This window comes from Lepisma saccharinum, chromosome 19 (assembly GCF_977018435.1).
Source record: "Lepisma saccharinum chromosome 19, izLepSacc3.1, whole genome shotgun sequence".
In the NCBI taxonomy this organism is placed as follows: Eukaryota; Metazoa; Arthropoda; class Insecta; order Zygentoma; family Lepismatidae; genus Lepisma; species Lepisma saccharinum.
In genome coordinates this window covers 4,439,022-4,454,940 of record NC_139247.1, presented here as the reverse complement: position 1 = coordinate 4,454,940, position 15,919 = coordinate 4,439,022, and the positions used below count along the sequence as shown (strand labels likewise).

General features: G+C 38.0%; 1 protein-coding gene across 3 annotated transcripts in view; it reads left to right on the top strand.

The window, feature by feature from the left end:
• The window catches only part of LOC146002790 (uncharacterized), an 86,379-nt gene that overhangs the window by 42,946 nt on the left and 27,514 nt on the right, over positions 1–15,919 (top strand). The window contains exon 4 of one of the 3 annotated variants that reach the window (XM_083140729.1): positions 14,027–15,699. The exons of the other annotated variants lie outside the window; for them this stretch is intronic. Within the exon in view, the coding sequence (XP_082996855.1) occupies positions 14,027–15,479 (1,453 nt within the window). The 3' untranslated portion in view covers positions 15,480–15,699. Of the gene's footprint in view, positions 1–14,026; positions 15,700–15,919 lie in introns of those variants that run through there. 3 annotated transcript variants of the gene reach the window in all.

Genomic DNA, 15,919 nt, shown 5'->3' with positions numbered 1-15,919 from the left:
ATTCCCTGAGGAGGCTCATACTTTGATGTGTCCAACAATCAGATGGGGAGGGGGTGTGCAATATTGCAGAAGAGTGCAATAAAGGAAGGTGGGGCAAGTGCCACTAGCATTGTTTTTTTTAAAACAATATTGATATCTTAAGTTCATTATTTTCAATGCCTTTATACACCTCGGAATGGAATTTATCTACTTTTAACATATTTACATCTGCAGACTTTTCAATTCCCCCATTTCCGTCGTATTGGCTGCGAACAGAGCAGCTTGCAGCCTTCACGAGGCTCGGCAACGCAGCACAGCTGATCCGCGTTAGAAGTAAGAGGACTGCTCATCTTTCTCCCCACTTATAGAGTGACTTATGCAATTCTTGCATGGTCACTGTCCTTTCTCCTTCATGAAAAAAAAGCTCAACGGCAAGCGACCCCCAGCCCGCTTCATCTTTGGCAAGGGTGTTCGAAACACCTCATCCACGCTGGTCACAAGTGTTGCTAACTTCCAGAATTTTCTATTCATCCATAGCACCACCTAACTTGGTACAATTATTCATGTGTGAAACTTAATAGTAATGAGCAAGTTAGTCAATGAGTACCGGTCGTATGGTTTTATTAGAAACAAAATCACAAGTCAATACTTGGACATATCTGTCATGTGGTCAGTAACTCCGAAATATAGAGGGTATGTAAACAGGGTGAGGAAGAGGGAGCATTTGGAAGCATGGGAGTTGCGGTAGACAAACCATCGATTTGGAGTGGTGCAGGTAAGGACTCAATTAGGGATCTTCTTTCATTCAGTTGAAGAACTTCTACCAAAAAGTTGGAGATGGTAAATTATGAGAGACCGTGTCCTGAACAATGCATAACCAAAAGAAGTAAGGAAAACGGGAAAGTTTTCATTAAGCAGTTAAAAGTGTCTCAGCAAAAAACATGTTTGAATTTGTTTGAGTACACTTTATGCACAGAAAGGCTAATTGGGACTTGACTTTTTAAAGTAGGATCTGAACCACTCGACCGAGTATCGAATCTGGGGCCCCTTCATTACAAGGCAACAATGTTACGTATTGTGTGGTTATGCAGTAGCAATGTTATTAATAAATAATTTTGTTCGAACATGGAACGATGCAGGCCACAATGACTTCAGTAATTTCCATAGTGCAATGGAAAGACGTGAACATTTCCAAAATCACAATCGTGCAGTGATGTACAAAAGGAGGGATTGATGGGGCTCATAATCCTTCTCTTGGCATAGTATTCATAAAAAAGGGGCTGAAGGCAGGGAAAATATGACAAAGGGCTGGGTTAGTTGGGGGAGCAAGAACCCACTTTACAATTCCAGCCCCTCCTGTGTGTATACCAGTGATTTATCCACACACAGCCAACAACTCTCCCTCCCCAAATTTCCTCAACACCCTTCTAAAAGTTTTCACCAACGCCATATTTTTGGTAATTTTGGCTCCAAATTTACCCTTACACCCTCCTATATTACATTTGAAAATGTAATTGGTGGAAAAGAAAAACTGACCCATTGCTTGCCTATCACGAAAATTCACAGCACACCCCTAAATATATGCTATAACCAGTGCTTTTTTTTTTCTGGCAGTCTAAATCAGTACTCCATATATTATAGGTGAGGACTAATAACAATTTATGCTAACAAGAGAAATGTCTATGGTGCCAGAGGTCCTGGGTTCGAATCCTGGCCTGGGCATGGCATTCCTTGTATGTCCCTTCATCAATTTCATCATATCATAACTCATTCTCACCTTCGCAATTAGCCAAATTTGGCAGAAAGGAGAAGTAAAATAAACCAAATCAATCAATGAAACAAACAAGAGAAATGCATTCGCTCGTGTGTGTGTGTGTGTGTGTGTGTGTGTGTATATATATATATATATATATATATATATATATATATATGTGTGTGTGTGTGTGTGTATATATATGTGTGTGTGTGTGTGTATATATATATATATATATATATATATATATATATATATATATATATATACAGTAGAGCGTCGATTATCCGAACGTCGGTCAACCGAACGACCGCTTAACCGAACTGTGTACTCGCTCGCACCTGTTACTCTCCCACCCTACCGTCCATCATCCCCCTCACTCCCAAAAAAAGTTTCCCACAGTAGTCGCCGCACTGAGCCACCGCTGGTGGAACATTGCTTCTAATGGGGCCTTCATAAGGCGCTGCTGACCGGCCAAGCCGTCAGTCGCTGTGTTTCAACAATCAGCACACTTCTGTCGGTTTGGCACTGGCTGTAGAAGTAGCGGCAGTATCAAAGCTGTTCACAGCAACAGCTGCGCCAGCTTAGAGTTGAGGCGTGCCGCTCCGCGCAGTTTGAAGGATTGCGCGCCCCCAAGAAGAGCTTCTCACGGTGCAAACAGTAACCTTCTGTTCTCTGTTCATGAACGTCTTCTTCATCACATTTATTTTTGTTTAATAAACTGTACCACATACTATATATTCCTACTAAAGTTGCCTTTGTACGTTACTTTGTAATACTTAAAGAGATGCCTCTTTTTATGAATAAATTTACTGTACAGTACTTCTTTTTGGCAAATAAACATGTACAGTTCGATTATCCGAACAAACCAGTTTTCCGAACACCCATGTCCCCCAATTACTTCGGATAATCGACGCTCTACTGTATATATATATATATATATATATACATATATATATATACACACACTTGGATGCATCATAGTTTATGAACATAACACAATTTTCAGTAGTTGTTATGATGAACACATTAACAAGCAACACAGAAACATAAGAAATCAAATTGAATAGTGCCCGGAACCATTCTTTCCAGGAAAAAAAATAATAACTGTAACTTTTTACAGTGAGACTTCTAATTTTATCAATCAGGTTTGTTACTTTCTTCCCCCTGCAACGATACTCACATTTAAGCATGTTAAAGTATATGTTTTTCAAGATGCAGTACATTTTTAGTAAATACTATTAGTGAATATTTCATTCTCAACTTCAATTTATGAAACAAATTATATTATGAATGCAGTGCTGTGCCTATGTTGGAATGAATTATGGTACAAACACATTTTTTATCTCATTTATTTCATATGTCATAAACCATTAAGTAATCCAAAAATACTATGCAACACAAGGTTTTAAATCTGCTTCAATATAGTTTGTCCACAGTTTATCACAGTTGTGTTTTCCCATTATTTTTCTGGATGTTTCAAGCATAAATACCTCCTCCGTGTATAAACCATGCCAAATTATATACCTTATCCCCTATACACCTTCATGGCATGGTGCATAGCACAGGGGTGCACTTTACCTGATTTTATCTTATAAGGAATACTTTATACATCCTGCAAAATATCTGCCTGTTACGAAAATGGCGATTCCCATGGTCAAAACATTGGTGACCCTCAATTTTGTCCCCAACCCTCCCCAAACATGCACTATAATTCAAAACATTTTATTCTTAAAATAGTGTATTTTCCTAATCTTCAAAAATGTAGTTTAGGCATTTCAAAGTGTCATCAGAATTTGGAATCTACCTCAGCATATGAAAAATCCATTCTTTTTATCTACAATCTTGAAATCCATTGAACAAATGCAAATGAAAAACAGAATCATTCCCGAGGTGTATCTTTTTGTGATTAATTTAAGCTAAAAATCTCTACATTTGCTGCAGTTATCATGGTCTTAAAATTGGTGACTTACCTCCAACCTTCCTGAAACACACACTATATTACAGAGTTTATATTAAAAACTTAAAACTCAACTGATGCCATAACAATGCTGAGAGTTGTGTTTTTTCTACAAAAATATAACCTAGTCTTATATGAGCATAATTTAAATTCTCGCAAGAGATGTTAAACAGGTCTGTCGTCTACTATCTTTAAACATGTTGACCATTTTTTCTCAAATACAATGTGAGACGAATCCTTCAAGTTGTCTTGCAACTATAAAAATTGCAATTCAAATGCTTTGCATTTATGGCAGATATCATACATATAACGTTTTGATTTTACCACCACTCCTCTCCTAAGCTATGAAATATTACTTTAAAACTTTAACTGCAAATTTGCAGACCAATCAAATCTCTAAAATGACTCGGTTTAATTCCTTATGCTCTGAAAATGTATTCTAGATTATTTTGAAAAAGTAAAAAAAAACATTGTAGAGCATAGCATAGACACATGGGGAAAATCAGTATTTCATTTACCAACTTGAAACAAATTATCCAATTTTTCTCACAAGATTTTCGAGCTGCAGAAATAATTTTACCTAAATGATTCTAAATTTACAGCAGTTATCATGGTCAGTAAATATGACTCATCCCTCTCTGCCCATCCACCCTAACTCATGCTCCTTCTAAATTATGCACCATATTTTGATAATTTTATTGTTAAATTATAGTGCAAGTACATAATACTGCTGAAAGTTTCATGCACAAAGCTGGCATTGTAGTAATTATGGAGATGTATGACTTTTATGGGTACAGAGCTCCTAACCATACATAAATAACATTTTACTGCAAGTAATGCATTAGGATGAGAAATGAGAAAAATCATTTAAAGAATGTTCTGATTTAATTATGCCACAATTAACAACATTTCAATAAAATGTACTAAATTCTCCCTTGTAATTCTTAAATATGGAAATATTTCTTGTATCAATTGATCATCACAGTTGAAACTATGATGTACCGGTATGGTTTTCCCCACATAAGGAAGTGACTAATAACCAAAGTGCTACCACATTTCAAAATTATGAGCTTTGTTCAAGTATGCTGCATCAATTAATTCAAGTGTATTATCTCAAAATTTCTGATGCATTCTTTTTTCTTCTTGGATATGTAATCTTTTTATTTGTGTTAAAAGTCCATTTCTAGCATGATTTGAGGAAAATAGCCGGAAAAAACCCACTGACTTGTACTACATTCATTATTTTTAGTATTATTACTGTCACAACATTATCCCTTAACCATGTCTCGGTTAATATCAAGCAGTCATATTAGTTCACCTGCAAATGAAGCACATTCAGCAAGTTTATTCTTAATGCTCTGTGCATTTTGGTAATACACAGAAATTTGTCAATGTTTTCACAGGTCCCGGATTCACTTGTATGTCCCCATACATCAAGGCCATGCAGAGGTGAAAATACCGGACCGGGGTCCCCTTACCTGTCGAGCGCTGCTCCCTGCTGCTGGGCGAAACCATGGTGGACACATGCACACCTGTTGCCGCGAGTGCCAAAAACGAAAATCTTCTCTAAGCACATCTCCACCGCAATAGTTCATCAGATTCCTTTGGCACAGCAGATGAAACACTACACTGGAGACACGAATATACCAATACTTAACACAGACTGAGAAATACCAATGAAAAATCACACCGATCAGAGCCACTTCTACAACTTGCCGCCATCTTGAACGTGGCTATTTAAGCTTTATGTGCATAATTTATTTTGCAGGGATGTTTGCATCATACACATACGTACATCTATGTGCGCCCACTGTGATATTTTTTATAAATTGTTTTGCTGTGGCCCAGCAACACGAAGTTCCCACAGGAGCTTTGAGGTGTCTCGAAAAATGGGACAAATACCTCATAACCAAGTACTTGTACGGTCTACTGTAATTAATGTAATTAAACTCTTTGGCCTCTGTGGTTAAAATTAAAGCTTCCCTTGTTAAATAATTAGTCTGACTAGTAGAACGCTACAAAGGAAGTAAACTCAGTCATTGTAGATAATTCGTCGGCCCGCAATTTTGCAGTAAAACTCTTAAAATTATATTTCATAGTTTAGGAGAGGAGTGGTGGTAATATCGCAAACATACATTTTGCCATAAATGTAAAGCTTTTGGGTTGCAATTTTTAGAGTTACAAGATAACTTAAAGGATTGGTGTCATATTGTATTTGAGAAAAAAATTGCCACTATGTTTAAAGATGGTGGACAACAGACTGATTTAATATGCCTTGCGAGAGCTTTAAGTTATGCAAATGTATGAGGTTAGATTTTCGTAGATTAAAAAAACCCAATCTCAGCTACGTTAGGACATTACTTGAGCTTGAAGTTTGTAATAAAAACTCTGTAATATAGTGATCTGTGTCCTCCATTTCCATGTCCTTTTCTTCTTCCTCACTATTTCCCATATTCTCATTCTCTTGTTCATTATCATCTCCATTCAACAGTTCACTAAAATATTCTGCCCATCTATTTAGTATATCTTCCTTATCTACTATCAGGTTGCCCTCTTTATCTTTGCAGAAGGCATATCACTACCCAGTGTGAAACTTAAAAACTTTCAGTGGATATTATTCTCAGAATTCATAAACCATGCACACAGAGAAAATTGTTCTATAACTGTTACATCATGTGTCTCATCGGGAAGTATTATGAATCAATCATAATATTTTCAAAATTTTGATTCCTCTGGACCCCCTAGATACACCCTTGGCCAAGGTCATGCACTATGTTGTGCGATTCATAAATACTAGAATCTGAGTGATAATAATCAAGAGACCTGCACAAGACCTGGAGCAGACCCGTTCGCGAGACATCACTCCTAATATGTCATGCAATCTGCATAACACCCTCGCTTGAGCAGCCTGTCTGACCACCTGCCCCAGATCATTCCTGGCAGGTATTGTAAACCCACCAGGTACCTGCAGTCCTACTATACGTAGTAGGTCTCAGTGCGTTCTTTCAATCAACTGCACGCCCCTCCCTCTGCATGACGTAGTTGCTTCGAGTAGAAACTGCACCAGTCACACACCTCTGCAGTGTTGCAACTGCATTAGATTCCCACTACTTAGAAAGGGAACTCAAAGATTCGTAAGCCACATCACCAATGAATGAGATTTAAGAATGTTGCTACTTTCCCCACGCACACATTGAAATAGGTTTTCTGTGGTATAGGCTCCATAAGAATATGTTGTAATCAACCAATAATTCAGGACACTACTGGAACATGTCACGTTCGATGAGGAGGTCGCGAGTAGAGCAACACACTGTTTTACTGCAAACACCAGAACCGTAGGTAGCCAGGCAGGGGCATTGCCGTTACCCTCTCCCCTTTTCTGAAGTTTGGTAAACTACTTTGTAAAATTTGTTTGCAGTGACGAGTGAAAATGTAGACTGCAGATATTATTTTACTCAAAACTTGATAAAGGTTAAATTCACAGAATACAAAGAACAGATAGTCATTAAATTATTTAATCTGATTTACGAGCCGAAGTCAAAGTAGCAGAAAGTAATTAGAATATTTTCTCTCGGCTTCAGCTATAAGTGGGAAGACATTGAAAATGTACTGTAAGTATTTGAATGATATTTCTAGATTTTCTGTGTCCTATATTAACTTAATGATTACACACACACACACATATTTACTTTCATATAATACTATTAAACCTTTGAAAATGGACTAGGTTTATGAAGCCCTCCCTGATAACACATGAGCACCCCCCCCCACCTCCCTTTCCGGCCTATTAATTCTGGCTATGGGTCTTCAGAGGCGCAACCACGAATTTTCGTTTGGAGGGCAAGTACTTAGATAATAGTAATAAAGTAACATGAAAGGCATTATTATTCTCATAAATCATGCAAAATGGGCGTGGGTAGAAGTTGGTTCTAACGGGTTTGTGTTGAAACAAAGGATTTGAAATATTTTTTCAACATGTTAATTTCACATTAGCTAATAATGGAAAACAAGCACATGGACTGTTTTTGAAAGAAAGAAAGTGCATGATAAATGCATTCCGAATGTACATATGGCATGTAAAATTGCAACATGGAGCGACGTAAAATAAGAAAATACATATGCAACATGTTAACACTAAATTGTGTACATATTCAGAGTTTCTTTAATGCATATTTAAATACAGGGTCCGGCAGAGGAGTTAGACGGTTTTGAAATGTGAGTAACACACTTAATTTTCAAAGGTACATTTATTACTACAGAAATACAGGTTATTGTATGCCATTTTTATTTACCACGATAGTTCATGCAAAAAAAAAAATAAAAAAAAAATGATGCTTTCAATTTACTTCTATACACATTCGAAGGCCTTTTTCCTTTCCTTTTAAATGACCTACGTAAGATCTTGAGTCAGCGCTTTGTTCGTTTGAACAATTGAAATAAATTCAAATCAACAATCGGCGATCCGGTGAGAAGTTGGTGGCCTGCTTAACTGTTTGTCAGCCCAGTAAGCATGTGCTCCTGCGGGTTTTCGTTTGACCAATATCTAAAGTTTTGCTTGTTTACAGATCCATTTAAATGGAAATGTGCCTCGTCACTCATAAGAATAATCGTTTCCTCGGACATTTGGAGCATCCGTTCAGCAAATCTTTTACGATTGACGAAGTCATCATCATGCAGCTCCTGCACAAGCATAATCTTGTAAGGGTGAAATTTTAGATCCAGATGTAACATTCGTCGTACAGAGTGATCTGAAATCCCCAACGCTACAGCATGCTGGCTGGCAGAACATCTTGGGCCCTTAACGATAGCTTCCCTTACTCGTCCTATGTTTTCTGGTGTTCTTACGGTTTGAATACGGCCTATTCATAGCTGATGCTGTCAATCTGAAGTTCTGCACCCACCTGAGGATAATGTTGCGGCTTGGTACATGCTCATGGCATGCCACATGAAAATGATGTCGAAAAAGATGCTGCGTTTTCAATACAGATTCTCCAGTCTTGAAGAATCAATCCATAACAAACGCTCGATGTTGCACATTCCAAGGCTTCATGCTTACTGGGCTGACAAACAGTTAAGCAGGAAGTAATTGAAGGCATCATTTTTTTATTACACGAACTGTCATGGTAAATAAAAATGGCTTACAATAACCTGTATTTCTGTAGTAATACATTTCTGTACCTTTGAAAATTAAGTGTGTTATTCACATTTCAAAACCATCTAACTCCTCTGCCAGACCCTGTACATTATATAATAAATTCATCAATCTCATAACAAACCAACATTGATAGCAATGTTGGCATGGGCCGTCATTGCATTCTCGGTTTTAAAACGTTTTTCATTTAGATCGTTCGGCTCCCAGGGCCGATTCCCGCTACCCCCTAGCTATGGCATTGAACTTGATGAGACTGTATAATATATTATAATATATTTCTACTTTCATAAAATTTGAAATCAAGGGGTTGTAATTGCCCCTCCATTCCCACTCTGGAGGTGCCCTTGGCCGTCTGGAAGGAAAATACAAGAAAAATATGAAAACTAATTCCATCTTGAGAATCCTTTAACCCTGCTACTCTTAAATTCTGCTAGCCTGGTTTTTCTTGTACTTTAATGTTTGCCCTTCCTTGTCCACCCCACTAGACTTCACTTCCGTCCAAGGTCAATGAGCAATGCCCCCTGCTCCCCTGTGGTTGCACCACTGCATGCCTGGTTAAGACACCATGCAATGAAAAACAATTAGTTTTCGATGAGGAGTTTTTCCTGTTTGTCCGATCATTCATTTAAATAAATGAAGCTGTAATATTGCATGTATTTCCTGGCAATATAAAAACTGCTTACACTGAAATAGCTAAGTATATAAATTCTTCTTGGAATTTGAAGTTCTAGGACTTTGTAGGATTTGGAGCTACGTAAGTAGGCAACACTGGCTGCAGCTGTCCACGTGGTGAAGAAACACCTGGAGCAACACGCTGCCGGAGTGCTGTTTCCTTCCAGCAGGTTTTGCAGGTCTTGTTGAATGCCGAGTTACCTTGTAAGCTCAGAGCTCCTTGAAGATGAGGAACCAGGGTAAAGATGCAAGTCGACTCGTTGCCATGCACCAGGGAGCAGGTAAACCTGTTCTCGTGGGGCAAGAAGCACGGGTAGGCAAAAGCCCGACTTTTCAGTGCTCTGATAATAAATTTCACGGTACTGTAAACGCATGTCCATGCTAACTCAAGAAAATAAAATATTCTGAGTTTGTTTATCATACAGTTCTGTCCAAGTCGGATGAGAAGTTCTGAAAAATTGGGAGAGCAATTCCTACCAAAAATACAAAATTTCAGGTTGCTAACATTTTTCACTATAATATTACAAACCTGATAGAAAATCCAAATTATTAGGAATTACAGCGAAGAAGAGACTGAAGAAAGGTGCCATTCCTACATTGATATTGATGATAACAGTGTGAAGTAGGGATGGTCAAATCTGGATTATTTTTTCTACGGAGTATATGATCGTAAAATAAGGAAGACAATAAATCCTACCCGAAAAATGGAAAAATTGTTAAATTGTTAAATGGTGCCTGAGTTGTGTGCTGTCGCTTTGTGTTTGTAATTGTCTTTTCATCAATTTCATCTCATGACCATTCATCATCTTCGCTATTAGCCGAACTTGGTAGATAGCAAAGTAAAAAGATACAATTTGCCCAATTCAAGAATTTGATCTTATTTTGAAGAACTGCACCACCATATGTTTTTCAATGTTCTCTGTGGTGAATTCCTTCCAATCGTCTGTGAGTAGGAACTTGTACATGGAGAAACTTGTCTCAATGACCAGGAAGTTATTGGTGCAAGCTTCATAATTCGACTGTTGATGGTTTCGAAGGCAATTTCATAGTGGTGTTCTTTCCTCAATGCACAGCCACCACTATACCAGGGTCCTCGTTGCTTCTGGTGTGAACTGTTCAGTTTCACCTAGGCTGTTGTGTCACTGGGGGAAGTAAGCAACGTGATTGTTCACTTTCAGGGTTGTCTCTCATACGAGTCACAGCAGGCACTCGAAACAGCCAATCAGATGAGCGTGTTCTTGGAATCTTCCCATGCTTGTATGCCGTTGGATGCAAGGAATAACACTGCCCGTGCTTTAACAACTGAATAATTTTATAGCTCGGATACCATCCAAAAACAGCCTGCATCTTGGCTTGGATGCTATACCTACAACAGTCACTTTAATTGCCTGGGCAGTACAGCTTTCTACAACAGAGATGATCTCATTTAGTGTTGTTCCATATTTTTGAAGTTTCGTTATCCAAGCTGGAAGATGGCAGAAATGTGCACAGAGGAAGGCCAAAGATGCTGACATCCCTTGCTGTAGCAATGCTTTTTTTTTGCCACTCAGATTCCTTCTAGGTCTCAAGGTTCAAGGATCACAAACCTTTGTGGTGGAAATTCGATGTTGTTCTTAATAAAAGTTATTTTTTTAACTTATACAAAGGTTTAAAATGCATTTTTCAGGTACAAACGGGCCTTTTAGGCATTTACTGGAAATTATGGCTCATTTACACATTTTAAGGTCCTGTAGAATTTCACTGCAGGAGTGCTTTTGTATGAAATGCAAAGATATCTAAATAGCATACATCTAGGATATATCAAAAGAAAGGGGTGGAGGAACTAGAGATCCTTTCTCTAATAATAAGGTAAAGCTTTTTGCTTAAATAACTGATATGAGAAGCATATCATAGTTACATACCAAGTATGACAAGAATGCATATTTTCTAACTTGACTAGGACTGACGCAGTGGTAGCGTCGTCACCTTGTTATCAAGGGATCCCAGGTTCGATACCCGGTGGAGACACATAGTGGTTTGGATCCCACTTTAAGCTGTAGGTCCAGTCCCAATTAGCCTTAGTGTACATAAAGTGGACTTAAAACACTAACTCAATCATTGACTAGGACTGAGCCAACACTGATGCTCGGCATTGAACATTAGTTTCCCTGTGCTTGGATTCTTCATGGGTCCACAAAAATGGCATTTTTTGCAGAGTCCAATTATCCTGAAAGTTATGCAAAATTTGAGGTTTCTAAAAGTTTTGCCCCAGTATGTGATAAAACTGTATTTGGTTATTACCTAACAAGTATTTTAATATTCTCATGTAATTTTTGAATATTTGAAAGCAAAACTCTGGTAAATTAATATTTATAATTGGAGTCGAGAACTCACCCTGATAATATTAATCAATATTTTGTACAACTTTTAATTCTTACGATTTTCAAGCATCGGTGTCAGTGGGGATAAGAGTATTGGTATCGGTTCAAAGCAAGGTCCGTTAACTTGTTTCCCTCTTGCTTTGGATGATCCATTCATAACGCCCCTTTTGAGCAAGCCGAGGTGGTTGTAAAACTCTGTTGTCATAGGGATGAAAGATCGCTGGCGAAAGTTTGGTATCCTCTCATTTTAGGAAGGGGAAACTGATTTCTCTGTTCTTTCGTTGCTCTTGTAGTCGTGTATTTCCAGTTATTTTTTTAATGTGATTCATATTTTAGTGTCTTGAGTGACAATAAATAATGTCTCACTGTGCTGCAAGCTCATGAATATCTCAAGAAAATGAAAAATCCTGATATTGTTTACCATATATTTCTGTCCGATGAGAAGTTCTGAAAGATCAAATGCCATTAAACAGATAAATTTCAGGTTGCTATTTTTCTTTTTATACCAGAATGTTATGAATGTGATTTAAAATCCGAATTAGTAGGAATTATACCAAAGAAGAGTGTGAAGAGGTGCCTCCGATGGCGCAGTAGCATCGTTGGCTTGTAATCAAGGTGTCCCGGGTTCAATTCCTACTGGAGGCACATGGTAGTTCGGATCTCACTTTAAACTTTAGGTCCAGTCCCGATTAGCCTTACTGTGCATAAAGTGGACTTCAAACATCAACTCCATCACTCAATCAAGAGCGTGAAGAAAGGTGCGATTCCTACAATGATAATCCCAGTTACACTAGCGTAGTGATGATAACAAGTGTTCTTGCAAGACGTGTGAAGTTGGAATTACCAAATGCAGATTTTTTTGAAGGAGTATACGGTCTGACCGCCCTGTGAGAGACCCAGATTCTATCCCTGTAGGGGGAATACCGGGATTTTTTCCGCCTGTTCAAGCAGCTCCAGCACCCACCCAGTGTCTTACAAAGTGAGTACCTGGAGGAAACTTTGGGGGTAAAGGCAGCCAAGAGCATGGTGCTGATCACACCACCCCCACCTTCGGCCATGATCAAGATAGTGTGGGGCCCTAACTCCAGATCCCCTGTATGCCTTCATGGCATTGTGCAAAGCACAGGGGAGCACTTTACTTTTACTTAGAGAGTATATGATCGTGAAATGAGGAAGGTGATTCTTAAAATACAGAACATTGAGAGCTTTGTTAATAAATTTGACCTGAAAAATGAAAAATGGAAGATGGTTATAAACCTCTATCCTCGAAATTCGGATTATGCCTCCGAAATTTAGATAGTAAAATTTCCGAATCGAGATTATAAATTTTCTGGAATCCGGATATTTTTGGCCAACCTTAGTGTGAAGACAAGATGTGCTAGGAATAATGTTCTGAGTAAGTGTGTCTGTCATCTCAATAACAACATTCTTGTTCGGTCTTATCATTCGCTTGTTCACAAAATGTAAAAATCGTAAAACCAAAACATCAAAAAGTACTTTGTGTTTTGTCAAGAAACATTTTTTTTTTTTTCGAATTCGACATTTGAACTGCAGGATCCAAAAAATTAAAAGTACAAATACCATGAAGCAAAAACAATGCTCTTTTTCCAATTCTTTCCAGCACTAACCGTGGGTAAATTTGTGTTTTTGCATACTTATATATATATTTTTTTTTTGTGCACCATCACATTCATGTATTCTGTGTAAGTTGTGTTGTGATGCTCTTCAATGTTTTTGTTTTTTTCTTAAAAACAAGAGCGTTGTATGCTTTACAGTGCTGGGAATAACAGACACTTGGAGAAGTTTCATCCTGATGACATCACAGAAACCCTGCCGGGGTTGTAAACATGGGGCCTGGAAAAAAGGCGAGTTATGACCAGACCTTCAAGAATGGGGGAAACTAGCAGTCTACGGACCTTGAGTTCAAAGTGGTATCGGTTCAGCCATACTCCAGATTCCAAGTCCTTTTTTAGCCAAATTATGCTTGAAACCTCAGCTCTTTTAGGCTTCCAAATTGTAGAGAATTTTTATATGCAATTTTTGTAAGAATCAGATAAAATTGGCACAGATATGGTCCAATGTATTGCACTGTTTTTTGTTTCTAGTTTGGAGTTCAGCAATAATTTTTATTGTTTTTTCTCTTGTTGTAGGGTCATGAAAGATAGTCAGAGTGAGGAGTTTAATAAAATACTTAATCTCAACAATAATGCTGGTGAAGAGAAGAGGTATGAAGTGGTATCAGAATTTCTATCTGTGTATGGAACGCAAGAGATTGATTCAAGTACTTTAGGAAACCTCACATTGCGAGCTGTAGAAAACTCTGAATCAAATGATTGTGTTTGCTTGATTTGTGCCAAAGTACTTTCTACGAGACATACACTGAAGAGGCATATGCTCATTCACACGGGCCAGAAGCCATATCCATGCACCAAGTGTGATAGGCAGTTCAGGTACAAATTTGCATTGGAGGATCACCTGTTATACCATGAAGATGTTAAACCATTTCTCTGCAAATTGTGTGGAAAAGGATTTAGGATGAAAGTGAGCCTTGCTAACCATATGTGGAGGCACACCGGCATAAAAGAGTTCACTTGCTCAGTGTGTATGAGGTCATTTGCGTCAAAGAGTAGCTTGAAGTCTCATTCTCCATGCATTAACAAAAAGAGTTTCCAGTGTGAGATCTGTGGAAAGGCTTTGAAGGGGGGAGATTATTGCAGAAAACAACACACAACCATTCACACTGGTGTTAAACCATTTTCTTGTGACGTATGCCAAAATACTTTCAGAACAAGGTCAACCCTTGTACTTCACATGAGATGTCATACTGGGATCAAACCTTACAGATGTAGGTTTTGCAACAAATGCTTCACACAGTGTTCTGACAGAAAGAGACACGAGAATAGAGTTCACTGCAAGGGAGAAAAAGTGCTCAAATGTTCACAGTGTGACAAAGTCTTTGCTGAGAAGAAGAACCTCTTGTCACATCAACTTGTGCACACTGATGTACGAATCTTTGAGTGCAAAATTTGTAGATATCATTTCAAATCAAGTGGCATGGTGCGAACACACATAAAACTGGTACATAAAGCAGTGAAGAGAGAGATGTGCAGCATTTGTGGAAAATATATTAAATATGACATGGCTGCACATTTAAGTAGGCACTCTAGTTCAAGGGAGATGTATTCTTGTAATATATGTGGTAAAAGCTTTCTCTGTAAAGATTATTTGCCCTATCATTTGAACACACACACAAGGAATGTGGAATATCCATGCAGCATATGTGGAAGAGCATTTACAAGGAAGTTTACCCTGCAGCAGCATGAAGAACGACACGGTGAAAGATTGAAATTAATAGAATGCTCTGTATGTGGTAATTCATTTCATACAAAACATGGCCTTCAATGTCACTTGAAAGTTCATACCGGTGAGAAGAATTACGACTGCAAATTCTGTGGAAAGAAATTTACAACAAGTGGTTACCTAACTATACACACAAGAATCCATACAAAGGAAACCCCATATTCTTGTGCCATTTGTGACCAATCGTTTTATCGTAAACTCCTCCTTGTGCAACATTTGAAGATGGCCAAGTGTACAAGTTGAGAATACCATCACAAGGCAAATTTGAAACTGTCTTTCGTACTACATTATACTAGGTGCCTTTAAGCAGGGTTTTTTGAACTGGCCTGGTTACAAAATGCTTTTGTTATCTGTTGCATTCATAGTTGTGTAAAATTCCAAGATAAAAAAGCATGCATAACTGTGAATCAATCACATGCACCCCATGTTTTACCATGATTGCAAACAGAAACTTCATATTTACTTTCCATTTGAGACGATTGCTCAGTCAGTTTTCCCACTCACCAGAAAAGTTTTGTCAGTTTTGAAAAATTGGGGAAATCAACCCAGGGTAGTCATGAAAACAGTCATGGGCTTTTGTAAAAAATATTCAAAAACTGGGTGAAGTCAAGGAAAGTTAACATGTAGCAGATGTGTTGCACTAGTGATGTTTTGTGTTTCTGCATTGCGAATTGAATTGTTTT